At 58.6% G+C, this 19,039-nt stretch overlaps 1 protein-coding gene across 1 annotated transcript in view; it reads right to left on the reverse strand.

The window, feature by feature from the left end:
- MPPED1 (metallophosphoesterase domain containing 1) overlaps window positions 1-19,039 on the reverse strand; it is a gene marked incomplete at both ends in the record, with an annotated part of 39,896 nt that overhangs the window by 10,483 nt on the left and 10,374 nt on the right. Inside the window, one exon of the mRNA XM_084255331.1 lies at window positions 173-394. Coding sequence (XP_084111457.1) covers window positions 173-394 — 222 coding nt within the window. The remainder of the gene's footprint in view (window positions 1-172; window positions 395-19,039) is intronic.

Here is a 19,039-nt window from a genome sequence, read left to right on the forward strand (position 1 = left end):
GGCTGTGTAGCTCAGTGCCAGGGAGACGTGGGGAGATCAGGGCCCGGAGAGCAGCAGGGACCTGCCCGGAGTCACCCAGCAAGGAGGGCCCTCGGGTGCCGAGAGCTCCCGCTGCCCCCAGCCCCGTCCCCCCGCCCTGACCCCCAGCCGCGGCCGGCAGCCAGGCACTCACCACGGGGAGCCGTAGACCCTGAAGCCCCGCACGGTGACCTCCGAGTCCTGCAGGTAGATGCAGTTGGTCAGCAGGGACTGCACGTTCTCGTAGTTCTCCGGCTTCAGCTTCGACACGGACGGGAAGTAGTAGAAATCCTGCTTGATGAGGTCGGCCATGAACTCCTGGTCGAAGGTCAGCTCGTGGTTGCCGGCGATCACGATCTTGTACTCGTAGGGCAGGCTGCCTGCGGGCGGACACACACGGCGCCGCCGTTGGCCTAAAAGGCCAGTCGGCGCGAGGGGCGGGCGAGGGGTGGGCGAGGGCCAGGCGAGGGCCACTCCCCCGCAGGCGCCCTCGGATCTCAGGCAGCGGCCCAGCCGCGGTCCCTGGTGGGGCCTGGCGGGGTGGCGGCCCTGAGTGGGTGACGGCGTTGAGTCCTGAGAGCTGCGGGAGGGCTGGCAGCGTCCTGGGGCCTCCAGGCTGCCAGTGCCAGGCTGCGTCCTGGGGACCTCCCCGCTCAGTTCCCTCCACTGCAAGGAGACGCCCCTCACCCGGCCCCGGCCCCAGCGCCCCAGGCCCAGCGCCCCAGGCCCCTCCACTCCTGGGGTTGGACTCTTTAGCTTCCACCTTCCAGCAGGAAGCGCAGGTTCTCGGGGGACCTAGGTCAAAGCTGGGGAAGCCGCCCTCGGGACGAGCCCAGCACCCCCGCCCCCCGCGGCCTTGGAATCCAAAGTCCAGCAGAGTCTAAGTGGAGTCGGCACGAAACCGTCCGGGAGACGCGCGCTGAGCCGGCGCTGCTGGGGCAGGAGCCTGGGCCCTTCCACCCGCCCTCGCCCAGGCCCTCTGCCGCGCTGGCGGCCCGCCACGGCCTCCGCTCCAGGGACCGCCACACAGGCCTCTGCTCCCAGCTGCCAGGACTGTCTGCCTCGCCGGGGCCGGATGCCCGCCTCTGGAGCAGATGAGACAGGCGGGCCAGCAGACTCGGCTCCCGACACTGGCCGGACGGAAGCGCCAGGACCGGGGACTTCCATGCCGGAGCCGGCAGCAAAGCCGTAGGACTGCGGCCACAGCCACTGCTGCGTTCCAGCGACTGGCTGAGTCCACGCGCCCACGACGGGGCCTGCACACAGTCTGGCCAAGTGGCCGCGGGCACACAGAGGGCAGGGGCCACCTGACTCCCAGCTGGCCACAGGGAGAGGCCCAGGGGCTGGGGGGCAGCAGCGCGAGAGAAGATTCCAGAAAACCATCATCTGCTCGTCACAGCCTCTCGCCACCCCAGACTTGGTCCCGGTCCTTGAAGACACAGTGTCCTCTGCCTTTCCTCAGCGCAGGGAGGCTGGGGACCGTACGCCTCACAGCTCTGCTACGACCTGTGACTCAGCCTCCCTGGGCCTTAGTTTCCTCACCTGCAAGACTGTTCTGGGACACGGACGACAACGCAGGGAAATGTCCAGACACTTGATGCTTGAAACATGCCAGCTTCCCGGGACAGGCTCAGGAAACGGGAAGCCTGCAGGCCAGCCCTGCCCACAGACATATTTTGTTTGGCCTAAGTTTTGGGTTTTTTTTTTCAAATTTGAATTTGTTGCCATCATTAGATATTCGAGAGATTCCCAATAAAATGTCATTCTTTCTGTTTTCTAAAAATAAATCAGTCAATTGTAAAATCTTGAGCTCTTGGCCCAGCCAAGCGCTGGAGAGCCACGCCTCCCTTGAGTAAGACGCAGTGTCCATTTGTCCAGTCCCCACCCAGCCCTACTACCACCCCCGGCTCACTTCACTCGTTGGAAGGTACTGGCAGCTCCTGGAAGGTGCTGGGTTTCTGGACTTTCCCACAGTGCCTGGAGACAAGACGGGACAGACCTGGTCTCTGCTCAGCGCTGCCAGCAAGGTAGTGGGGAGGAACAGAGGCGGGTGGATTAAGGATGGGTGAATGGCTACAGAAGGACAGATGGAGACATGATGAATCCATCCATCTCCATCCACCCCCGGCCCACCCTGTCTGCCTCCTGACCTCTCTCCCCGGGCCCCACTTTCCTCCCATCATTCTGGCCAGGGATGTTGTTCAGACCCACCCCCTCACTCCCAACCCTGACCGTCCAGCTCAGAGTCTTCTCTAGCTCACGGGTGTGGGTGGGGAGCCAGAAACAAGGCTCTGGTGGGGCCTGACCGTCAGAGTTGGGGTGAAATCCCCTCCTTGCTTCTGAGGCTGCTGCCTCTGTTGTTATTGCCTAAGGCTGCATTAGTCTCCACGTCCCCCTCGGCAATGACCAAGCTAGCTGTGGATAAATGCTTGCTTCCGTGGAGCGTCCAGGCATGGACCCCACCCACCCCGGCCAGCCATCCACCACTGTGTTCCAGACCCAGAGCAAGACACCCTGGGGACACACACATGAGCAGGACTCTGTCACAGGGTCGGTACCGGTGGGGACATGCGGGGTTCCAGGGACCACCCCTCACTGGATAGAAGAGGACAGAGAGGGGAGGGCCCTGCCTGAGGTCACACAGCCAGAGCAGGGAGCGGGACGGAGCCCTGGCCCCCCGCGTGGGCATGCCCAACAGCCACGCTGCCCCTGGGGGTCGCGCCAGGCAAGCAGGGGGCTGGGAAGATCTGAGGGTTTCAGAGAGAGTGGCACAGGGCTTGAGGCCCAGGTTAGATTCTGGACCAGACGAGCCTGGGAGGTGGACGGGACATTCTCCTCCCAAGCCCACTCTCCGGCTCCAAGCCACTCCGAGGCCTCGCGGACACCGGCCTGGCCTCCCGGCAAATCAGGGCGGTGGGCATCGTGCTACGTTCCTGTTCTGCCTGCTCCTGTCAGGCCATCGCCCCGGGGAGCTCCCTCGAGATCCTGGCATTTACTTGCCAGCCATGGATGTCTTGGCTAAAAGACATCACCAGGAAGTAGCCGGCGAAGCACGCGGGGATGGCCCTATCAACGTCTCATGTGCTTTTTCCACCCAAGGAGACCCGCATCTCCGCAGCGCTCCCTGGGGCGCTCGGCACGGCGGGGCCCGCGAAACCTCCGTGGCTGAGCTTTCAAAATCAATCTCCCTCCCAAAGGTTATGGTTCTTTATCACCAGCACTTATCCATCCCATTTAGCAGAAAGTGCTGCCTCCAAACTGCATCATCTGTTAAATTCAACAAGAATTTGAATCCTTGAACGTGCGGGCTTCGCCATCGTCTGCGCCATCCCCGGAGCGCGGGGCCCCGCGGAGTTTTAGTGTCTCTAACGGCGGTGACAATCAGGAAAATGCCCACTTACAGCCTCTTCCGCCCATTTCCAGCTCCCAGAACACAGCAGAGGGGGATGGAATAAAGAGACAGCGTAACGATCTCTGATTGCATTTTTAGTACGTCTTTGACAGTTCTGTGTTTAAACACTTGCCGATGCCTGGGAGATTCACATCAGCAGACTTCTCGCTATGGCGCAGGGCTAGAAAACACTGGAATGAGACACGCCCACCGCCGGCTGCGAGCCGCGTGGGTCTCCAGCAGCCGGGAGGCTGGACAAAGGAACGGCGCGTGGCCCAGGCGGGCAGGCGAGGCCTGAGGTGGGGCCAGAGCTGAGCCCTGCACACGGCGACAGGCTCTCTGGGGGCTCTGCGTTTGCTGCACCGCCGGGCCCCTCTGCGTGCCAGGTGCTGCAATGCCGTGATGGGCGATTTACCTTCGATACGCTAGACGCCCCGGAGCCAGGTCTCACAGAGGGGAGTGGTGCAGCCGGGCAACTGGGGCACGCTGGGCAGGGGAAAGCCCGCATCCACCCCACCTCCCCAAAGCGGCCGCAGCGAGCCCCACCTCTCTGCGCTGGGTGTCTCATCTGCAAGAGAAGGGAGTCCAGGCCCCCCCGGCCCCAGCGGCCGGGACAGCACGAGAGGCGCTGCGTCGCTCCTGCGCCCCAGACATGCACACTGGTTGGGCGCTGCGAGGAGGGGGGAGTTTGTGCTCACAGATCCTGAGGGAGGCGCTGGGGCTGGGGCTCAGGCTGGCAGCTTTGCCTACTGAAGGCGCCCTCCAGGTGAGCCCTTCCCTGGCCCTCGGTTGATTAGCCCAGCTGGAAAGGGCAGACCCTCCCCCACAGGCACAGGCCCCAAATGCCAAAGTATGAGAATGAAGAACAGTAAAGGCCTGGCTAACACCCCCTGGAGGGGCGTCCCTGTCAGCCTCAGGGGAGAAATGTCAGAGGGGAGCGGAGGGCATGGGAAGGTCAGGTGGCCTGCCCAGGGCTGGTGTGGCGATGGCCGGGGCTGACCGTGGGGACAGCAGGCCCTGCCCTGAGCTGCAGGCCCAGCCCGCGCATCCTGCAATGAGGATTCTGGACCCTCAAGGCAACGCCGATGCCCACATTTACGAGGCAAAGGCAAGTCTGCTGCATCCTAATAGCCAAAATGTTTAACTTTCAAACATTTGTTTTTCCTGGGAAATGTTTTAAAAACAGGAACATTCAGTCCTAATTGTCCTTAAATGCTCATTTCAATTGCCACTGCAGAGCACATGTGGCTTTCGGTGGAAAGGTATCTGCGTTTCCCCACCCCAAGAGGCGGCCTGTAGCCACACAGGCATCACGGGAACCTCCCTGAAGTCGCTGCCTGCAGGCCCAGAGATGCCGCTGAAGGGCCCTCGGTGCCTCCCCTGGCCCCGGGCGGAAGGAGACTCAGAGCTCAGGCCACGCACCTGCTCCAGCCAGCCGCCTCCCCTCCGGGCTGCATAAGGCTCCTGATGCTGGCGCAGGACCCCTTTCCTGCCCTTCCTTCCGGCTCAACACCAATTCATCAGTTTGTCCACATGGCACCTCCTCCAAGAAGTCCTCCGTGAGTGCCCTCTCTTCACTCGGCCCTAGCAGGGGGCCGGTGCTCCCCAATGCTCAGGGTTCCCTCCCTGCCAGCCGTGTTCACTGTCACCAGGCCCACTGCTCCTATGTCCCGGGACCCCTCCAGGTGGGCATGCAAAGGGTACCGGGCGGAGTTCCCATGGTGGGTGCTACTAGGGTCAGACAGTGGGACAGCCAGGGTGCCTGCCGGGGCAGGCGGCTGCCTTGCTGACGTCCCCCGGAGGAGTGACCGGGAAGCGTCTGTCCTCCCCGGGCATCTCAGCACCAGTGCTGGACAGGCCACCCGGCCATGTGGCCCTGCAAGGTCAGGGGCTCGGGAGTAAGAAGGCGGTGGATGAAAGGACTGGCTTGCTGGGGCAGAGAAACTTGAACCTCCTGGGGGGGCGGTGGTGGGGGAGCCACGGGAAGCCACCAGCAGAGCTGGCACCAGCACCCCGGGGGGGCTCAGAAACCAGCAGCTACAGAAGCAGGTGGGCCCAGGCACCCCCACCCCCGCCACGGTACCCGCTACCGTGCCCTGCACCTCCCACCTCCGCAGGAGAAGGGGCTTCATCTCAAGAGAAAATAAGGGCCCCAAAGAGGCACCGGGGCCCCCGGACCCAGCGGGGGACTGAACAGCAGGAGGCGAGGGGAGAACACAGGCAGCGCAGCCGCCCCTGGCCCCCCAGGGCTCCCCAAGCGGCTCGCAAGGTCTGGAGCCAGCTTAGAAACGGGGGCTTCTCTCTGAGGAGAAAGATCCAGGAGGAAAAGGCCACAGATATTAATATCAGGGGCCCCCCAAAGAGGAGGGCAGGTCCCATCATGGTCCACCTCCCCCTACACACACACGCGCGCGCACACGCACACACGGTGCTGTCACACCTCGAGGCAGAGGAACGGCCACGGGAGGAGACCCCGGGAGGAAAGCCCGGGCGCGAACGCGCGGGGACAGGCGGGGGGGGGGGGGCGCCCCTGGGGAGCTGACAGACCAGCACGGGCCCCGGCAGCCAAGCAGGCTGCCCAGACCTGGGAAATTCAGACATAGCAAAACCTAATATTTGTCTAAAGTGCAGGAAGCTCTTTGGACCAAGTCGAGGAAGCCTCCCGGAGTCTGAACCAGAGCGGCGCTGCCGTGAGCGGCACGGAGGCCGGGAGGAGACCGGAGCGCGCCTGGCAGGAGAGGCCCGGGAGAGCAGCGGGGCGCTGACAGAGCTCAGGACGAAGGCAGGAGCAAGTGCCCGGGACGAAGGCAGGAGATCTGCTCCGCGAAAGGGCCCCCGAGTGGCCAGAATAAAAGCCGGACAAACACCCGGCCCCGAACAACGCGGCCTCGCCAGCAGCAACACCGGAAGCCGAGGGGAGAGGCGCGGTGCCCTCCCGAGGCTGACGGCAACGAGCTGCCCCGGGAGCTCCTCGTCAGGGGAACCATCCAGAACCATCCACTCCCAGTGAGGGCGGAATCAACGCCGCGGCTCTGCCACACGCGTCTCTCGAGCGCGCTCTTTCTCCGGAGGCCGCCGCAGGGCGTGCCCCACCGACATGAGGGGGGAAACCGAGAAAAGGGAAGCCTTGGGATCCCAGCGCCAGGGGACCGCGCAGAAGACAGTGGAGGGCAACCCCAGGATCCCAGGACGTGACCCGTGGTCTCACGGGCCAGGCGGGGGCGAGGGCCGGACGCTGTCCGAGGTGTGAGAAGAGGCCGCGCAGCAGCGGCCCAGCCCCGCTCGCCACACGCCGAGGGCCCTGCGGAGCTCTGCGGGCACCTCGGGACGAACTGCGACGGGCCACAGAAAAGCAGGCCCGCCAAGCAGCGCCCGCTGCGGAGAGACCCTCAGCCGTGCGACGAAGAACACCTGGCCATGCCCCGGGGAGGATCCACCGAAGGCCGGGCGACGCGTGGGTGCGGAGGGCGAGCGCGAAGCCTGCACGTCTCCTCGTGAGGAACTAACAAGCAACACCTCGACTTGAAATATCAAGAATAGAAGTAATATCTAAAATTGAAATATCAAATAATAGCAACGCAAGGTTGTAGCCGGCAGGCGCCCGGGTGGGCACAGCAGCAGCTGCCGGGGACAGGCACGCTGGGCCGAGGAGAGGCTGCAGCGGGGAGGGGCGGCTGCTGGCTTCATCACAAGCCTTGCGGCTCCTGTGACTTGGCGTGTCCATGTATCGCCCAATGCAAATGCCATCTTAATTCGTTAAAATTAATTAAAAAGTAGGCACTGGGAGGCCAGCCGCTTGCCAACCTCCCAGCTCTATCCAGGGGTGGTCCAAACTCTCACTCGCTCTGCCCACTGCTCAGACCCTACAACCAAATCGCACTGGTGTCGGGTAAAGTCAGTGAAAAGACGGAGCAGGTGGAAAGCCCGGCTGGTTCACGCCTCTGACAGCCTGGGGATCTCGGGCTGGGCTTACTCTGGCAGCCAAGTTCAAAGGCAGGTGATGTGCTCCTCACCTGGGCAGACCAGGCCGTTTATGACATCACAGGGTTCACCTGCTGAGAGTGAGCCAGGCTCCCTCACAAGCATCCTCTAACCTTCTCAACAGCCCCACGAAGCCGGCAGTATTGCTGGCAGGTGGAGAAACCAGGTCTGCAAGGTTAAATAACCCCATAATTGGTCAGCAGAGAAGTGGGAATTTGACCCCAGATCCATCTGTAGACTATTCTCCCTCCCTGTCGCAACCACCGACACGTTACTGGCGCCAGAGTTGTTGCATTAAACACTCTTCAAAAAAAAAAGGTGCCATGTATTTAAGTTCTTACAAATTTCCCGTTCCAAGGAGCTCTCAATGACTATTTTAAACAACATAATACCCTGGAGAAGATCTTGTGGCCGCTGTAAACAAGCCTTTAAAGACCATTTTAAAAAGCAATTCTGATGTTAGAACTAATTAAATGAATCCAGCCAAGGTGCAGGATACAACAGCATGGCACCAAAAAACTCAGCCGCATTTCTATACACTGACATCAGACAATCGAAAAAGGAGATTAAGAAAACAATCTTATTTGCAGTAGCATCAAAAAGAATAGACTACTTAGGAATAAGTGATAATAACAATACTTGGGAATAAGGAGGCAAAAGACTTGTACATTGAAAACAATGACACATTTGCTGGAAGAAATGAAAGGAGACACCGATAAGGCGGTGGCCGTCCCCTGTTCACTGGGCTGGAAGATTTCGCGCTATCACGACGTCAGTGTTACCCCAAATGATCTACAGATTCAACGCAATCCCTACCAAACCCCAGCAAGAGTCCTTGAGAAATAGCAAGATCCACCCTAAAACCCCCAAGGCACCTCCAAGACCCCGAATAGCCAAAGTCATCTTGAAAAAAGAACAAGCTTGGAGGTCACGCTCTTCCTGACTTCAAAACTGACTACCAAGCTACGGTAGTTAGAACAGTATGCTACCGGCACAAAGACAGACACACAGACCGGTGGCACAGACTAGACGGCCCAGAAATAAGCCCTCACACATATGGTCAAGCGATTTTCAACAGAGATGCCAAGACCATTCAATGAAGATAAGACGGTGCTTTCAACAAACGATGCTGAGCCTGGATGCCATCCACACTGGGAAGAACGAACCGGAACCTTGACTTAACAGCACACACAAAAATGAATGTGCAATAATAGGGCACAGGCCTAAAGTAAGAGCTGAAACTAGAACACTCTTAAAGCACAGGGCGAGGCTTCGTGATACTGGATTGGCAATGATTTCTTGGCTGGGACCCCAACAGCAGAAATGGGGGAAATGTATCAGAATGTAACCCATCAGGGCCTCCCCTGGTGGCTCAGCGGTTGAGCGCTGGGCTGCCCGCAGCCTCTGCAGCGCCGTTTGTTCCCCAGCTGCCGGCGAGGGTCCCACAAACGGCGAGGGTCCCACAAAAAAAAAAAAAAAAAAAAGACTGTAACCCATCAAAGGATACAATCAACAGAGTGGAAAGGTAACCAGTGGAAGGGGGAAAACAGCTTGCAAACCACATTTCTGATAAAGCGTTCATATCCAGAAGACACGAAGAATTCTACAACTCAAGATTCAAAAAATAAACCAATCGAAAAACGAGCCACGAATCTGAGTGGACGTTTCTCCCGAAAAGCTAAGCCAGCAGCCAAGGGGATTTGAACCCGGCGCTCGTCCTCAAGCAGCACAGATCCCAGCCCAGGCAGCTCCCGCTGCACAGCCCTGGGCGGGAGGGGGCGGGGGGCGGACTATGAGACCATAAAAGCAGAAAATAAAATAACATGTTGGTATGTTGGTGGGAACGTGGAAATGCAGCCACGTGTGCACTGTCGGTGGGAAGGGGAAGTGGAGCAGCCACGGTGGAAAGCAGAAGGGCAACGCCTCAAAAAGCTAAAAATAGAACTAGCGTGTGATCAGGGATGCTATTTCCGAGGCCGCGCCAGAAGCCCCGCAAGCAGGCGCCCCGGCAGGTGCGCTCGCCTCGCAGCAGCAACGCTGGAAACAGCCCCGGGCAGAAGCAGCCTCGCCCGGCCTCGCCCGCCGCCGGGTGGATGAACACGGGCCCAGGCGGTCCCCGCGCGCAGTGGAGACTGCTCAGGCCTAAACAGGAAGGATCGGGCGCAGGGACAGCGCTGGACCCTGAGAACGGGGGCTCCACGGAATGAGCCGGCGCGGAGGGACAGATCCTGGCTGGTGCTAGTCACCCAGGTGCCCGGAACAGCCGGACTCACGGGCACAGGAGACGCCTGGGGCGGGAGTCATTGTCTGCTGGGATCAGAGTTTCCATTGACAAAACGGGACGCGTCTGGGCACCATGAGTAACACTGTGCGCGGGGAGTGTCACCGAGCTGTGCACGCTTGAAAGGTTAAAATGCAAGTGTCACGGATATTTCACCACGTTTTAAACAAAGCAAGACTCTAGAAGAAGAAAGCTGAGACCACAGCATCCCAGACAGCCAGGGCTTTCCGTGGGGGGGGGGGTTCTTGGGGTTCACAGGGTCCTGGAAATGCCATTTTTAGAATCTTAGACACTGGGAGGCAAGTAATTCTAATCTTGGAAGCAAACATTCTAGAATTTTAAACGTCATCAAGGCGCAGAGCTGGACCGGGACAAGGGACTGTTTAGGTCTTGGCCACCTGCCACTCCCCAGCCCCTCCCCCACTCCCCACGATGTCCTACAAGAGAAACCTCACGCCCCAAGCCTCTGCAGCCGCACCAGCAGGGAGCTCCAGGAAGGACTTTGCCGGCGCCTCGAGGACGCTGCGCAGACGTCTGGCCCTCATGTCACTGAATGAACATTTTTCTGAAAGGTTTCTCGGGTGCCTTTGGCCCTAGACACCCCCATCAGAAGGGGAGAAAATGGCCAAAGACAATGTTCTTTGCAGAGGCAGCGGAGGTGTTAGACAACTAGACCAGCGGCTCCTTCTAAAATCATTTCTTAGTGAAAATCAAGCACTTTAAAGCTAAATAAACATTTGGATGTTAAGATCCACAGGCGTAGAATCATCTGGCCTCTCCTGATTATTCATTCCTTTATTCTGCAATCACAGTGCTTGGCCTGGTGGGTGCCAGGCCTGAGTCGGGGGAGGGGTCCGGCGGGCCCCACAGCCCACTCCCGCGCCATCGAGTGTGGCAAAGACTCACGAGCTACAGGGCAGCTGGCGCCCTGCAGGGGCGGGGGGTGGGGGCGGCGGGTCATACACAACATAACGGCGTGAGTTTCCCCTTCCCTGCTCAGAAGTCAGGCTCAGAGAGGGGGTGAAGGGGGATCTCAAACCACAGTGAGCTGCCATCTCGCCCTGTGCCGGGCACATAAGAGAAAGATCCCAACAACAAGTGCGGGAGGAGCCAGCGAAGGGGGGGGCCTGTTCCGCGGTTGGTGGGATGTCAACTGGGGCGGCCGTTCTGGAAAGTCATCTGGATTTACCTTAAAAAAAAGGAAAACCATATGATGTGGCAAGCTTGCTCTGGGCACGTCTCCAAAGACTATGAAGACATCAACACAAACCCCTCGAGCGCCAGTGCTCACAGCAGCGTTGTTGTCAACAGCCAAGGCCTGCGAGCAGCCTGAGGCCCGTCACCCTGTAGGTGACGGGATCAAGATGTGGTCGGGCCACGCCGTGGCTGGAGGAAAGCACGAAAGGAGGGCAGGTCCACAACACGAGGGGGTGTGGAGGACGATGTGTAGCAACGCAGGTAGGCGGATGACAGCCACAAGACATCCCACAGCGGACAACCTGATCACGGACAGTGTCCCCAACTGCACCTCAGTAAACACCGCGAGGGCTCCGAGACAAGGGGGTGGGGAGAGGAGCAGGGATCGGAGGGGGTGGTGGAAAAAGTAAGTAAAATTTTAGGGCCTCCCCAGTGGCGCAGCGGGTTGAGCGCCGCACTATGAAGCTGTCCGTGGCCTCTGCAGCACGGGGTTCGATTCCCGGCCGGCCAGGGAGATGCCCACATGGCGCGGCAGACCTCTCCTGTCTCGCCCGCTGCTCCCCTCAGCAGTGTCTTCGGTCCGTCTGCCTGTTCTGCTCCCCCTCTCTCTGGTGAATTCTCTCACCCTCCCACACCTCTGGTCTGTACCCCAGCTCCTGCATGAATAAATAAATCTTTTAGACAAAATTTAAAAAGAGGGGGTGATCGTCGCCATAGGTACCACAAATGAAGAGTAATCCAGGCCGTGAGGCTGCACAGGGCACCCCGGGAAGAGAGAAGGAACAGAGAAGGAGAAACCCACCTGCTGGGCATCTGGTCACTTCCCACAAGCCCAGGGCAGGGGCCGTCTGGGCGGACATCACTCTGGAAGGGGCCATCGCCTGGGCCCAGCAGGCGAGCGCTGGAGGGTGACGGCGGGGGGAGGAGTCACACGGGATCAATGAACAAACAACTTCTCTTGAACACCAATATGACAAATGTTAGTCTGGAAAGTGACTATTTTGAGAGGTTGGGATGTTACCAAAGAAAGCCCCGCTTTGTCAGCTCAATGCTTCCCCTTCAGTGTCGTGGCTGTCAAACCAGCCAGAATTAGCTCCAAACGGCCTTCCGCGAGCTCTCAGATCTTCATTTGCATCGTGCACATTCGGAAAGGTGTGAAATTCTTCTTCTTCTTAAGAGAAATCAAAGAAACAAACCTATACACTTTTTAAAATCTGCTTTTCTTTGAAACAAATTTCAAAGAAACTAAATTCCAACTTTTAAATATCAGATTAAAAAAAGAGGCAGGCATCCCTGGACGATATTAATAGTAATAATTAAAGCTACCATCAGCGGAGCATCGACTTTGCACCAGCCTCTGGGGGTGCAGTCACAAATAATCACAACAAAAACAGTAGCTGCGTTTATTATGTGTTTAGCCCAAGCCAGGTCCTCTAGCACCGAGTCCAGATCCCCCCCCTGCCTTGTAGGACCCTCCCAATGTCAGTCCCCTTTTGCAGATAAGAAAATGAGGTTCAGAGGTCATAACATGCCAGGTGGTTAAACAAGATCCCAACCGAAGTGTCACATTCAATCCTGACAAGAGCCGGACAAAGAATGCACTACCCCTACTGTGTAGACGAATATCGAGGTGCAGGGCAGTAATGACTCTCAAGACCGCCCAGCAGGCAGGTCCAGCAGGGCTGGGGAAGGGGCCTGATGCCCCACAGCCTGGGTTCTTTCCGCTGCCCTGGCTAATTTCAGGAATTCGATTTACTGTCTAATAAGCAAATCCCCACCGTGGGTGCTGACCGCGGTGCTGAAGATGCGACCACGCGGGACAGCCGGGCTCCCTCTTGGGGGAGGGCCTGATGGGCTCCTGGCAATAAAGGAATAAGCACTTGAGTGCCGGGTCAGGTAGGGATAACACACACAGAGAAAATAAGGTCAGGCGAGTGCGGAAGGGAGCATCGGGATAGGGGATCTGATCCCCCTCGGGCCTCTCTGGGAGGTGATGTCTGCGAGCCCCAGACCTGGGTGACGGTGGGAGAACACTGCCCGGAACTGGGCTCAGTTTTCTCACCTGAAACGTGGGGACATTACTCAGAACCCCACCTGCTTGCCGCAAGGGAAATGTGAGCAAGAGCAACGGCAGAGGCGCCCTAAGCTGTCACGTGCCGGCCAGGGGAGGTCACTCCTCAGCTCCTGCGTGACTCGGCCTCGAGGCAAGACATGCTTTTCCCCTGAGAAATGTAGGATGTTGGAAGTTTTGGGATCTTATCAGCAACTTAGTTGACCCTCATGCTTAGTGCAACCCCAGGCCCACAAGAGCTAAGCATCATGGAAAGAGGGATTCAGTGCTGGAGAGCTGGGACTCTCTGGATATGTGAGGGGAAGTGTCCACGTTAAATAGTGGCTACCTTAGGTATTAGGTTTTCTTTTTTGGAAAGAGCACAGACTTTGGGATGGAATCCTCTTTTTTTTTTTAAGATTTATTTTTTATTTATTTATACAAGCACTGGGTACAGTCAGAAGCGCGGGAGGGTGAGAGAATTCACCAGAGCCAGAGGGGAGAGCAGAGAAGGCAGACTGATGAAGTACACTGCTGAGGGGAGCAGCGGGCGGCAGGAGAGGTCTGCGCGCCATGTGGGACCCTCCTCTGGTGGCCGGGGAGCAGGGGAGCAGCCGGGGATGGAACTGGCGCTGCAGAGGCTGCGGGCAGCCTCGCAACCCAGCGCTCAACCGCTGTGCCACCGGGGAGGCCCTGGAATTCTCTTTTTTGCTGTACAATCTTGGGCAAGCTCTTCACCTCTGAGCTCAGTTCGTCATCTGTAGAGACAGTAACAGCAGACGCCTCGAGGGGCTGTCTGGCTGCACTGTCCCCGTCACTACTGCCCCCCCATCCCGTGACTATGTAATTTCAAGGTAATGACAATGAAGTCAAACATAAAGTGTCTCAGTCATGACAGCCACATTCCAACTGCTCAGGGGGACAGGTGGCTACCGCAGTGGACAATGCTGTCAGCAGCATTTCCATCCGCTCAGGAGGTCCCCTGGACAGTGCAGGCCTCCGTCACGCCCAGACCTGCCAGGCTGGGATGTGCACTTTAATGAGCCTCCTGCCCAGGGGATGCCCGCGCACCTGCTGTCTGAGAAGGGCTGGCTGCGACAACCAAGCAGGAGACACCGCAGCAGGAGGGTAGCTCTGTAATAACACCGAGGCGGCAGGACCGGGGCCGCTCTACATGGGGCCCACCCCCTCCAAGCCGAGTCACGGAGCTCAGACACAGCCTGTGCTAAGTCCCCGAAATGCGGGCAGGTGGGGGAAGGTGGTGTAGACTGGGAGATGGTGGAATCTTCCAGACATTTCAGAAGTTTGTGTGCACACGGGGAGAGAATATTTCAGTTCTGTGCTGGCCAGGATCCTCTGGCTTGTTGACTATTCCTGTTCTGGAAGGAAGTCCAGCTTGGAGATGACATTTTACAAAACTCACAGGCTTATTTCACATCCAAGCACATCTCTCCACGTTTGTAGGGAAAAAGAGAGTCCCAGCCAGAAAGTCTGGTTTCCTGCAACTCGTGAATGACCAGCCGGCTCTCTCTCGACTAAGCAACAGTTCCCTCCGGGGGCTGCGCCGCCTCTGGCAGAGACAAGGAGGGTGGAGAGGAAGGGGTCCCGGCCACGCAACCGCCAGCCTGGGGGGAAGGCATCACCTGCCCTGTACTCGTGAGGGGCCGAAGACCTGCCTCTGCCTCACCTCCTCGTTCTCGGCCAGGAGGCCGGCGAGCTGGGAGTCAGCCAGCCGGGTCTAGCTTGTCTTGGGCTACCCGTCGCCCCGTCACCATCACATCACGGCATTTTCTTATGCATGTGCTTCTTAAGTAGGAGTCCTGCTGGTCTCGCCGCCCACTGTATCTTTAGCATCCAGCAGAGTCGAGCAAGTAGGTTTGTTGAATGAATGAATGACTGCAAACCAAGGGCAAGCCGGAGCTCCGGCCCAGGACCTTTGGTTAGCCTTGTGCCTTCGAGCTGGAAGGCCTCATCCACCCTTCACCTGCCCCATCGCAGCCCAAATGCCAAGATGGCCTGCCAGGGCTACTTCCTATGGGAAGCCGCCTGACCTCCCCTACTTGGTCCCCATCCCCCGTCGAGCCCCTCAGGTCCGCCAGCCATGAGCTCCTTTGCCAGTCCTCACACATGCCCCAGCGCTCCTGACTCAGAGACGCGGCCTCTGCCCACGTGCCCTCCCCAGTCCAGGGGCGGCTGGTCCCTGCTGCCTCCTGCGGGGCAGAGGCCTCTCAGCAAACAGCCATGGGGGAAATTATCAACTGCAGACGGGAAAATAACAACAACAACGAGGGTGATGATGAGAGTGATTCAAGCCTCTGCCCTTGGGGTCAGGTCAAAAATAAGTCAGATCTACAAGATGGCAGCAGGAGGGACAGAGCGGGCGCCTGGCAGGGACGTGCGGGGAAGAGCGGAGATGTTGATTCATTTTGCACGGACTTAAACTGGAAATGCATATTCAAATGTTGTGCTTAACCACTAAGCAAACCAGAAAGAATGTAGAATTTCCAAACCAGTAGAGGGGAAAAAAAGAAACTTCAATCAATCCAAAAGGAGGGGGCTGGGGAGAGACAGAACTCAGAGTGAGTGACAGGAACAGACATGTGGTTGGATCCAGGGAAACACCGGATACGCGCTGTTAGTATCCAAATATGAAAATCTGTACCAAAGTCCTCCCACAGACATGACGGGCAAGGTCTGGTCCTCAAGGTGCTCGCGGCGGAGGGAGAAGGACACCAGGCATGCTGCGGCGGTGAGCCACGCAGAGGGCTGGTCTCCCGCCCCGAGAAGCAGAGCCACTCTCCAAAGGCACGTCCCTTTTCACTTTGGCCCCTGGGAAGCTCAGGCTGTAATTTCTCGCTCACAGGGTGCAGGTAAACGTGGGCGTTGCTATCCAGACCCGCCCTCTGAGCCGCTCTGATTGCTGTTTTTATAACCCTGGGTTTTAACTTATCATCACTACTGTACCATTTTACTATTCTTGTTTTTATAAACCCTCTCAAATTCTTTAGGACATGATGGAATATAAACGAGCAGGCAAAAAAAAAACCCCAGACAAAAGCAAAATAGGCAAAATAAAACCAAGAAAGAACTTTCAGTAAGCCCAGATCACTCAGAGAGATGCGCCTCTACGTTATTTAAGCATATACATATATTTTTTTTAATTAAAGGCAGAGATTCTTAGGATGATGGCCTTAAAAAAAAAACACTGCAAATACGTCTGAAACACACACACTCGCACACACACCCGTGGGTTTCATTTCATTTCCAAAGTCACGCTGTTGTAAATAGATAATTAGCACTTCAGCACACCTTTCAAGGGGTTTGTACATTACCATGAAAATACTGTAATTACGGCTGGCCAGCGGCGCTTGACTGCAGCTTAGAATTCCAGATTTCCCTTCTTTATTAGAAGTTCATTTTCTCCCTTTTAGCCCCTAGAACAGTTTGGCTTGGCGTTATCAAGAATTTTCATGCAGAACACGGAAAATCAATGTTTAAGTAAACATCAAACTTCTGCTGCGCTCTCCATGCAGCTTCCCAGGCCTCGCCCGCCGCCCGGAGGCCTCACCCCTCGGGCTCCGAGCTGTGGTCAGAGGCCCAGCCCCTGGGGCAGAAAGTGCCAGAAAGGCCTTGGGTCCCCAGGGTCAAACATTATTTCATTTTAAATATCCGAGCGTCAGTCTTCGCAAGAGCAAGGACACATTTCTGAAAATGTCTGCCTCAGACCGTGGCGTCCGGCCGACCGGCGAGAGAATCCACCGCGACCTCGGTGACAGCGACTGTCAGCTCTCCGGAAACAACATGCTTGGCTATCCGGTTGAAGTGACCACCTCGGGACATTTCTCTTTTCTTTTCCCATTTGCTTAACACACACTCGCAGCACGACCGCCCTTGGCCCTCTCTGTGGGCGCCAGGGCTGCCTCACCTCTCCACGCCGCAGCGACACCAGCAGGCCCTGCTGCCCTCACGCGGAGCGAGCCCAGCCCAGCCCCGCCGCCCGCGGCCGCCTCTGTCCCCACCCCCTGGCCTCCCCTGCAGCCCGTCCTCCCGGCCGGCCGCACCCAGCAGCCGGCGGCGTCTCTCGGAACACCGAGTCTGACCGTGTCCCCCCATCCAACTGCCCCTTTGGCCTTAGAATTAAGTGGACGGCCTTGCCTGCCCTGAGCCTCCCTGTCCGCGGTCGCTCTCTCTGGCCTCTGACCCTGCACCTGGCTCTCAGGCCTGGTCCCGCTCAGCTGGGGTCCCTCCTGCAGGGCCCTTCCCAGGCGCTGCTGTGTCAAGAGACCCCTCCCCCCCCCCACCCCGGCTCCTCGATCTGACTCATTGATCCAATCACCTTACAACATAGAAGATCTCGCGGCCCCTGCGTTCGCCCTCCTGGAGCTGGGACGTCTGGATGGAGCCCCAGCTCTCCAACACCCCCTGAGTGTAACAGCCCCACCCCCTCCTCCCGCAGTCCCCACGGGCCAGGAGAGGGGACCCTGGCTGTGAGGGCTGAGCCAGCGACGCCCCGGGAGCGCTGGACCCGTGCTGGCCCTGCTCTGGTGAAAGGCTGCAGAGGCCCGGTTCCCCCCCAGGTCTTGTCAGACCCCCCAGGAGCCTGAGCTGCTCCTACCCCTGGGGATTCCCACTGCCCCCGGGGGTGCCCACCCGCCTCCCTCCAGGCTTCTGTCAGGGGGATCCGGAGAGCCCCAGCCCAAGCCTGAGGCATGCCCCTCCCCTGCAGCCCCCCAGACACTGCGCAGGGACGGCACCAGCCAGGTGGGCCCCCCGGGGCCGAGCAGGCCCGACATGCAAATGCAGCGGCTCCAGCATGACTGTGAGGGCAGCGGAGGTTCAGGTCCTGCCCAGCTCAGAGGAGGGAGCACCTGGGCACAGAGGGAGCACCAGCCACCGGTGGGAGGCAGGAAGGACGGAGGCAGAGCCGAGGGGAGCAGGCTGTTGCCTCCCTCCCTTTGTGGCCGCCCGCCCCGCCCGGAATGGGAGTGGGAGACACGGCGCGAAGGGGCAGCAAGACCTGGGCCCAATACCTCCCGCACCCATGAGCAGCCTCCGGCTCCGGCCTGAAGCCCACTCTCTGCCCCGTGACTTGGACAACAAAGGGCCAGGGAGCACGTGCACCCCGTTCCTGCAGCAGCCCCCCGGCAGCCCCCAGGCTCTCGACGTGGTGGCAAATGAGGCCGGAACCAAAGAAGCTGCCTGCAGTAATTTCTCCATTTCCCTTCCTCTCTTCCCTCACGCGCAGATTTTAATTAAGGGTTTACTTGCAAAAGACCCAGCTCTATTTAACTAAACCCTTGGACCCCTTTTATATTGTCTTATATATCGTTTTATGCTAAGGCACCAGTAAAAAGTTAATTATAACTTCTAAATACTCCATTACCGGGCCCTCATCTTCCTCTCCTGCCTTAGTCGCTCGGGGTAGCGCCACTTAATTAACTGCACGTCGTGTTTCCAGGCCCCTCCGTGCTTCACTGCACAGGCGCCCGCCCCGCACCCTCGGGGGGCTAGACGCTGCACCTGTGGGTCCCGGGGCACCGGCTCCAGGCCCCAGGGACCCACAGGACGCCACAGAAGGAAGAGAGCCTGGCAGGTTGGTCGGCTCGGGTGTGCACAGAAGGGGGGGCAGCAGCACAGGCAGGAGGGTCACGACAGCGCCCTGGAGCAGCTGCGGCCAGGCCGGAGGAAAGGGGCAGGGGAGCTGTGGCTGCCAGGAGGGTCTCAAACAGCCCCTGGGGGCTGCGCCTCACCATGTGGCTTAAGGGGATTGCTACAAGTCTCGGGGGTTCAGTCTGAGAACGAGTCTGAAATCCTGGTGAGCAGGCAGGAGGAGGTGTCCTCTGAGGCGACTGAATGATACACTGCTGGATTCAAAGAGCTGGGCTAGGAAGGCAGATGGAGGCATCTGCAGGTGCGTGTGGGAGTAAGAGCTCAGGGGTCTGAGAAAGGTGAGAGGCTCAAGGTCGGCCCTGGGAGATGCGCACAGTGGTGGGGGTAGACGGCCGTGAGGGCCACAGAGGCCACAGCTTCTGGGGGAGGTGGCACCTGCACCCGCCTAGCATCTTGCAAATTCCAGCTCATGAACTGATGATTCTTGGGGGTCAGGCTGCCATTCAGGGCA

This window comes from Talpa europaea (assembly GCF_964194135.1).
Source record: "Talpa europaea genome assembly, chromosome: 15".
Lineage (NCBI taxonomy): Eukaryota > Metazoa > Chordata > Mammalia > Eulipotyphla > Talpidae > Talpa > Talpa europaea.